This window comes from Actinia tenebrosa, unplaced genomic scaffold, assembly GCF_029948245.1.
Source record: "Actinia tenebrosa isolate PJP-AT-01 unplaced genomic scaffold, QUT_ActTen_1.0 PGA_scaffold0__85_contigs__length_37466705, whole genome shotgun sequence".
Lineage (NCBI taxonomy): Eukaryota > Metazoa > Cnidaria > Anthozoa > Actiniaria > Actiniidae > Actinia > Actinia tenebrosa.
The window spans coordinates 30,713,333-30,721,020 of record NW_028292569.1 but is presented as its reverse complement, the minus strand read 5'-3'; the positions used below and the strand labels follow the sequence as shown (position 1 = coordinate 30,721,020).

At 36.7% G+C, this 7,688-nt stretch overlaps 3 protein-coding genes and 1 non-coding gene across 4 annotated transcripts; 3 read left to right on the top strand and 1 right to left on the bottom strand.

Moving 5' to 3' along the window:
- Positions 1–221: 221 nt before the first annotated feature.
- LOC116300423 (F-box/LRR-repeat protein 4-like) lies at positions 222–2,522 on the bottom strand. Its single transcript, XM_031709295.2, has 3 exons — positions 2,422–2,522; positions 1,705–2,028; positions 222–1,371 (listed from the first exon to the last, which is right to left on the bottom strand). Exons 1-3 carry the CDS (start codon positions 2,520–2,522, stop codon positions 222–224), a joined length of 1,575 nt encoding a protein of 524 aa, XP_031565155.2.
- LOC116296352 (large ribosomal subunit protein eL32-like) lies at positions 2,476–4,980 on the top strand. The gene is made up of 4 exons (XM_089040335.1): positions 2,476–2,552; positions 3,369–3,463; positions 3,900–4,052; positions 4,784–4,980. Exons 2-4 carry the CDS (start codon positions 3,374–3,376, stop codon positions 4,940–4,942), a joined length of 402 nt encoding a protein of 133 aa, XP_088896461.1. The 5' UTR covers positions 2,476–2,552; positions 3,369–3,373; the 3' UTR covers positions 4,943–4,980.
- LOC148914061 (small nucleolar RNA SNORA81) lies at positions 4,468–4,646 on the top strand. The gene has a single exon (XR_016119095.1). It is a non-coding gene; the product is annotated as a small nucleolar RNA SNORA81 (small nucleolar RNA).
- Positions 4,981–5,098: 118 nt separating the features above from the next.
- Positions 5,099–7,645, top strand: LOC116294552 (dual specificity protein phosphatase 14-like). Its single transcript, XM_031702177.2, has 5 exons — positions 5,099–5,713; positions 5,867–5,983; positions 6,439–6,496; positions 6,962–7,146; positions 7,267–7,645. The coding sequence occupies exons 1-5, from the start codon at positions 5,563–5,565 to the stop codon at positions 7,320–7,322; spliced, it is 567 nt and encodes a 188-aa protein (XP_031558037.1). The 5' UTR covers positions 5,099–5,562; the 3' UTR covers positions 7,323–7,645.
- The last annotated feature ends 43 nt before the right edge of the window (positions 7,646–7,688 follow it).

Here is a 7,688-nt window from a genome sequence, read left to right as displayed (position 1 = left end):
TTTAAGACGCGCAGGTTTTTTCTTGATATTTCTCTAACAAAATGTTTCTCAGTTAAAAGTTCTGCATACCGCGTTACATCAAGCACCCATTCAATCTCGTACCCGGAGCCCTTATTTCTTATACTTGCGCATGCTCCTCGAAACTGAAATTCAACTAATATTTCGTTGAGCATGCGCAGTAAAAACATAAGGGCTCTGGGTACGAGATTGACACCCATCTTTCATAAGGTCCTATCTCGATAACGGTTGAATCCAGCTTGCATAACATTATCTAGACCATTAGTCGGTCCTACTGAGAGTTCGTGTGAGCTTCGTACGATATCAATATCTCGTCGTCCAGAGATAATCTTTGTTACACCTGCTATTGTAATCATTTCTGTTCGCAAAGGAACATTTGTACCACGAATACACAGCGTTTTGAAGTTATGGCATTTGTTCATGATATTCAGTAAACTGACTTCGACTTTTGAGCGGCTTATGGCGTAAAAGTTATGCAATGCAAGCGCCTCCAAGTCTGGACAATATTTTGCAATGAAGTTGAATAATACTTCTGTCCTAATGGCTGACTGTTTTGTTATAAAGAAGATTTTTAGTTTAGGAAGACACCTTAAAGACGCACCCAGTTCAGCCTCGGAGTTGAAGGCGCTGCCAACACACAGTGTCGTCATGTTGGGACAATTCCTCAGTAACCCATACAGCGCATGTTCAGATAGGTTAAAACTGCTGTGAATGTCTAAAGTCTCTAGATTTGTGCAATTTTTTTCGGCCATTTTCATAATGACGTCATCACTCAGAGATCTGCCCCAGCCACAAAATGAGATTTGGAGGTAATTAAGCTGAGAGAGCCTGGGGAGGAGACTCAATAATCCTTCCTCGGTGATAGAATAACAGTAAGATATATCGAGTTCAGTGATTACGGACCGCGCCCAGTCTGTTGCCATGAGATACTGGTTAGAAATCCTTGTACAGCTGAGGAGAAGCGTCCTTAAACGCGGACAAGCATGGATCAAGAAAGGAAGAAACTTCCCCAAGAGACAAGTACATCCTGCAAAACTGAGTGCCTCTAGATTAGGACAGCTGGAAGCGATTTCATTCAGATCGTCATCAATAAGACTCGGACAATCTTGACAGTAAAATACCTTCAGGTTGAGCAGGGACTGGAGTAGCCGAGTCGATGGGTATGCAGGCAAGTGGAAGTGGTCCATTCCTAATACTTCTATACTGCGCATGCGTGGTAGTAAACTACTGAAGATCATTGAGACGTCGTCATCTTGGATGAACCTGAGGTCCAAGTACTTTATACCCAATGGCAGACGGGAATAGATAACATCGTCGTCATCAACTTTACTGAATATCTGGCATCCCTGTAGACTGAATGAATTATTGCAAGTAGGTAAGTAGCAGGTTCGCACATGATTGATTCCCGCCACGCCAAGAGTCTTAATTTCTTTAATAAATAGCGCGTAGTATATCAAAATATATTGTGACTATGAGGACTGGCAGGCACAGGCAGGCTCATCGGCATGCACCCCTATGTCATCTATAGCCCATGCCCTTACATCAATGGCAAAAGAACGGAGCAAATCATCGGAACCCATCCAAGGAGCTCCCATATATTTCCGTCGGCCTCTAAGTGGAAATCCCCTTATCATTAAGTAGATTTTACAATTTTTTAACATTAAAAAATTAAAACATACTTGATACCTTAGTGCCTTCAAGCGAGAACATTCTGTCACAATCTTGAAAACGAAATCCCTTGACAAGCCTGTACAGTCTCTTAAGTTACAACAAACAACAGAGTCACGAATCCTATCAAAGAACACGCTGAATCCTTCATGACCAAGGAAAAGTCCGCGGAGTTCTAACAACCGCCACAAGAACGGATCAAAGGCGATACGATCCCATTGCTTGTTCACTCGAGCAGCAGTGCGTAAATCGTCAAAGTCAAGATGTGATAAAATCCTAAGTATAACTACTTCTGGTAATTTATCCATTTTGTTTTTTTGAATTTTTTTCGTCTTCTTTTCGCTTTAATTGTTACGTAAAGGTAAGAGCGCGCACTTAGGGACGTGCGCGCGCAAAGTTGAGGGCCACTTAGTAATACCTTCATAGGGTATTTGAGGGTAAAAATCTAGAGCTACGAAGTATTTAAACCTATTAATCATAGTGATGAATTACCATAAAAATAATGTTTTGGTGTTTTGTACTTACGCTACGAGAAAAAAGAGCCGGTACAAACTTAGTTCCCCTTCGATTGAAGGGTCAAGCAGCCTCGATAAACAAAGTTGCAAAAATAGCCTTGTTCCAGGAACTTTATGGAATTGAATTATTTTGATATATCTCAAAGTTCTTTAAAGAAAACGAAAAATGTCCCTAATTATTTGAAATATGATATTGCTTAGTTTTTCAAAATTTACGTACACGACTGGGCTGTTGGGTTTCCTGTGTTGAGAACCTAGTCCTCCTCTGGAAGACGCTGCTCCCATCATGCCGTTCGAACTCACGAGAGTCCTCTTCGCCATTTTTCTCCGGCTGGAGTTAAAAGATCTCAGGTTGGTCTTAAAATCCTTGCTAAAATACACTTTATTTAAGCCATCGTTATACTGAAATTCCGGAAAGCGATGCATTTAGGGCGATACAATCCACTCGAGACCATATTTAACAAATATACCCATCCTGATTGAGTTATTTCGCTAGCTGAAATAACTTCTTGGAGAGAAATAGAAATCTTGTCCTCCGATAAAGTGTTCATAGTAAAGTTTTTGATTTCTTGTATAGCTTTGGTTATAATGACTCCAGCATAGTCCTTATGTCTTGCTATGTTATGCTATTAATTCCTATTTCACAAAGAAAGTTTTAAAGCTCATATATTTAAAGAATCTTCAATCATCAATCTTTATTATTCACGTGCGAAAAGAATAGTTTACGAACCAAAATTCAAACTATCCAAGACTAAACATACCTTCTCAACAAAAGCACCACGTTCTATAACTGAAGCCTAAGTTCCTATGAACTGTGGACAAGTAATGGGAATGTTGGCCGTCAAGAGAAGGAGAATAATGCAGTTTCTGTGGGTGAGATGAGGGAGAGCCTCTTTCTAAATGTTCAATGACTTTATTCTCAATCGAAACTGCAACAAACTTCAATTAGTTGAATTGGTTTGATGCTATCTCGTTGTCATGCATGTGTATATAGTATATTTCGTAAGATTTCTGTCTTTGTTTTCGAGCTATCATTTACATATCAGCCTACCACTGGACAGATGTTGAGTTGCTTGAAGAGTTTAGATTATCTGTATATTGTATATGTAGAAACATCAAGTCTTGAAGAAAAACCTTTAACCCTTTGTATTTGTCATATTAACACAGCCAAAATGGTTATGCCAGTGAATAAACCTAAGATTCTCAAAAAGAGAACGAAGCGATTCATCAGGCATCAGTCTGATCGCTACAAGCGTGTTGGGGTAAGTGTTCTACTTATTAAACACAATTAAGCTTAGAGCTACCATGTAAAATGTGTTCTAATCAAAGGCTACTGTTAGTCAAATATATTGTTTCCACATACATTCCCACAGTTTCCGTTGTTCCCATGTACCTTTACATTTGCGATTTATTCTATTGATAGTAGCGTCATTAATAGTACCCAATAACCCTTTTTGACTCTTCATCTTGATCAGCACAAAGCAGTGAAAACAGTGCTAACAAAACTGGTCTTTGATTTTTGTTTTTGTTTTTGACTATTTTGTGATGTATGCTTTAAAATAATTGCCTAAGCAATCATGATACTAAGCACACACATGTATTAAAATAAAGTGTTAAACCCGCTAACCTATCTTTAGTCCTACCCTATTACTTGTCTTAAGGATCAGAAATGTGATTTTCGAATGTTATTGCTTATAGGAAAGCTGGCGCAAACCCAAAGGTATTGACAACAGGGTTCGACGTAGGTTTAAGGGCCAATATTTGATGCCAAGTATTGGTTATGGTAGTAACCGCAAAACAAGACACTTGATGCCTGATGGTTTTAAGAAGTTTGTTGTGCACAATCTCAAGGTAAATTAAAATTTCAAAAATGCAAGGTTCCAAATAATAGCTGGTCAATAGACAATGTCTGCCAAAATACCTTTTGGGCTGGTCACATTGTACCTGGTCATGTCTGGCCATTGAGCAGCTATTAGCTTTAACTATGAAATGTAGGATTTACTTTGAGGAACTGTTGTTTTTAATTGTATTTGTGAAAATTGTGAATAATAATGTAGATTATTACATAGACTATTTGCATGGATGCTCTTATTATATGTGATGCACCCTAAGTCGATTCCTTTGTTGTACTGCATCATTATGAGGCATGGGGTGTATTTCATGATTAGTATGTTTGTGCGTAGTGTCTAAAATTAGTTCACAGATCATGAAAATTTACTGTGTATCTTGTATAGTTTAGTTTCGTTTCTATACATTGTTTAATCATACCTTCTCAACAAAAGCACCACATTTTAACTGAAGCCTAAGTTCCTATGAACTGTGGACAAGTAATGGGAATGTTGGCCGTCAAGAGAAGGAGAATAATGCAGTTTCTGTGGGTGAGATGAGGGAGAGCCTCTTTCTAAATGTTCAATGACTTTATTCTCAATCGAAACTGCAACATTTAGCATTAAGTACAACTTATTATAAATGAAAATGACAAAAAAATCTACAATTTATACAAATGATAAATTTCTATCTTGGTGATCTATTAGTACTCTTATTAATTAAAGCAAAACTTTAAGATGAATATTTATTTCTAGGAACTTGAACTAATGATGATGTTGAACAGAAGCTATGCTGCTGAAATTGCCCACAACGTCTCAAGCAGAAAGCGCAAAGAGATTGTCGAAAGAGCACAACAACTGTCAATCAAGGTTACGAATGGCAGTGCTCGACTGCGTAGTGAAGAAAATGAGTAAACTGTTGTCATTCTGTAAAATAAACAATTATCTACCAATTTAGTTGTACTGTGTGTTGTGTATCTGGGTATGAATGATGGGACAAAATTATACTTGTGCTGCAATTCACTTAAAATAAGCATAAAACTAGTGGCATAACATTCAAGTACAATAGAAAACTGTTACATGACCATTTGGAGCTCTCTAAATGTTCACATAATAATATAACCGATCTTCATTCATGAATGCCTATATCACATGACTTAGTGTTTTTACCATAGGTCCTTGTGTGAGTTAATGAAAATTCAGAACAAGGTTGATATTTAATTATTTCGGTAATAAGGGTACTGTCAAGGCAATAACTGTGTTTGTGAAGAGTATTAAATACTCAAAGTTTGTGAAACATTTTTCTGATAATTTTAGGAGGTAAAAATTATTCTATCAAAAATGGAAGGGGAATGATGTCGTTTGGGTTGCCTGTGGTCATATCATCAGTGAGCCTGCGATACTTACTGGTGATTTAAAGACCCAAAACAAACAACATTGCACTTTCCACGGTTTGACTTCATTTACCCAAGCGTTTTCGTTGTTAAAAGCGAATGGTCTAAAATGTAATAGCATAGACTTAAGATAACCTGAAGATGGCTGCTTTCAAGCAATCGAAACTTAAACACGTTGGTAACCCGCTGCATGAGATTATAGAGATTACAGACTACTTGTACTTGGGAAGTGTTATACCAGCCAGAAATGAGGACTTGCTAAAAGAAAAGCAGATTACACATATTGTTAACGGTATTTTGATATATACTCTGTATTTTGAAATAACCTCAAAAAATCTGAAATCATTTTGTCTTTATTCTTTGTTTGAAAGTTTTGATTCAAAAAATGTCAAATTTTAATTAATATGAATTAACCATTTTTTTAATCATTTTAATATCCAAACAGCAACTGTTGAATCAGACCACGAGTACAAAATACCAGTAGAGTGTATGAAGATAAAAATCACTGATTCCCTAGAGTGTCATATTGGACTATATTTTGACATCGTAGCTGACAAGATAGGTAAACTTTTGATACAAGAATTATTTTTGGGAAAATATTTCTCAGGAGTATTTTAGGAAATACAGGCATTGAAGCTTATAAATTTTGTTATGAATCCCGGTTCTGATTGGCTGGGAGCGTGTGCTTTATGAGAGCACACAGCATGCTGCGCACACTTTCTACTTTGTCATTCGTATCAAAAATAACGGTCATTGTCATTGTATTTTATAAAAGAAATAAACTTGCTTGCTGTGCTGTGTGGAGTCATAAAGCACTTGGGGATTGGCAGAACACTTGAGTAGTGTCAAGAAGCACTCTGCTATGTGTCATGCTTCTCTTAACACTTCTCTCATGTTCTGCCAACCCCAGCCTGCTTTATCGCTGCACACGTGCACTCTCGCACATTTTCTATTTCTTCATTATTAATTTCATTTTGTGTGTATGCTAACTAAAGATAGGTGTAATGTTTGTGATAGAAAAAGTGAAGAATATGAGAGGAAAAGTATTGGTTCACTGTATGGCAGGAATTAGCAGGTAAAAATAAAAATATCATCATCAGCATCACTATCATCATCTTCACATTCACCATCATCATTTTGGGTGGATTCTGGCTCTACTTAAAGGGCAGATCCAGGACTTTTTTGAGGAGGGGGGGGGGGGGGTCCAAAACTAAGTGACGTTATTTTTGACGTGATATCTACACTAAAGTATACCTGTCGTTACACATACGTATGTGTTGCTTATTACTTGTATAAAATATGTAAGAGTCATGCGTTTAAAAAGATTTATGATATCGGCGTTGTAAAAATTCTCTGTAATATATCGTATGATAAAAAAGGGAACAACGAGTTGTAAAGAAGGGGTATGGACCCCCTGAACCCCTCCCCTGGATCTGACCAAGCCCCTATCAAGTGAATGGGAAAGAATCCAAGTTTCCCATTTTCTCATCCATCTCCCCCTCTACTGAATAGAAATGGTATATCATATGTTCACTTGTAGATCTTCAAGCCTGGTCATAGCATATTTGATGAAATACAAAAAAATGAGCTTGAGAGATGCATACCACTTGGTAAAGAAGAAAAGGCCTATCATAAACCCTAACCCAAGATTCTGGCAGTCTTTAGTAGATTATGAGAAAAAACTGTTTGGCAAAACTACAGTAACCATGAAAGAATCAGAATTTGGTAAGCATGTAAGACCTGGAATGAAAAAATAAATAAAATACTGTGAGGAGTGTGAAGGGAGAAGATAGAATTAGCCCTTTTTGAAGTATTTTCTCACTTTCTCATTTTTGTTGTTGACAGGAGTCCTAGTCCCAGCTATACACTGTAAGTCGGTCAAAGATCTCTTTAACTGGTGACCAACAGAACCAACCAACAGGGAAATCGCTTATATATTTGGGTGCATTGTGAGGTTTTATTATTTATGATATATAGCTGGACACAATTACTGTTTTCCCATGACAAAAAAATACATATTTCTTAATACTTGGATTTCAATGTGATTGTATAAACTTAAAAAAAAGACCAGGTAAATAGAGTTTAAATTTTGGCTAGATATAATTCAGCATGTAAATGTAATTTATTTTATTTTAAACAAAAAATACAATAGTGAACATAATGCTAAGTTAAATTTGTAAAATGTACATTTATGTAATTATTGTTGTATGATAGATTAGATTAAAAAAAAGTGAATAAACAAGACAGATTACAAAATATAAGTATTC

Coding starts and splice junctions, on each gene's coding strand:
- LOC116294552 (XM_031702177.2), top strand. CDS start 5,563: ATGGCTGCTTTCAAGCAATCGAAACTTAAACACGTTGGTAACCCGCTG. Junction 5,714..5,866: donor GATTACACATATTGTTAACG/GTATTTTGATAT, acceptor ATATCCAAACAG/CAACTGTTGAATCAGACCAC. Junction 6,497..6,961: donor TGTATGGCAGGAATTAGCAG/GTAAAAATAAAA, acceptor GTTCACTTGTAG/ATCTTCAAGCCTGGTCATAG.
- LOC116296352 (XM_089040335.1), top strand. CDS start 3,374: ATGGTTATGCCAGTGAATAAACCTAAGATTCTCAAAAAGAGAACGAAG. Junction 3,464..3,899: donor ATCGCTACAAGCGTGTTGGG/GTAAGTGTTCTA, acceptor TATTGCTTATAG/GAAAGCTGGCGCAAACCCAA. Junction 4,053..4,783: donor TTGTTGTGCACAATCTCAAG/GTAAATTAAAAT, acceptor ATTTATTTCTAG/GAACTTGAACTAATGATGAT.
- LOC116300423 (XM_031709295.2), bottom strand. CDS start 2,522: ATGGCGAAGAGGACTCTCGTGAGTTCGAACGGCATGATGGGAGCAGCG. Junction 2,029..2,421: donor AAACCCAACAGCCCAGTCGT/GTACGTAAATTT, acceptor TAACAATTAAAG/CGAAAAGAAGACGAAAAAAA. Junction 1,372..1,704: donor TCTCGCTTGAAGGCACTAAG/GTATCAAGTATG, acceptor TAATTCATTCAG/TCTACAGGGATGCCAGATAT.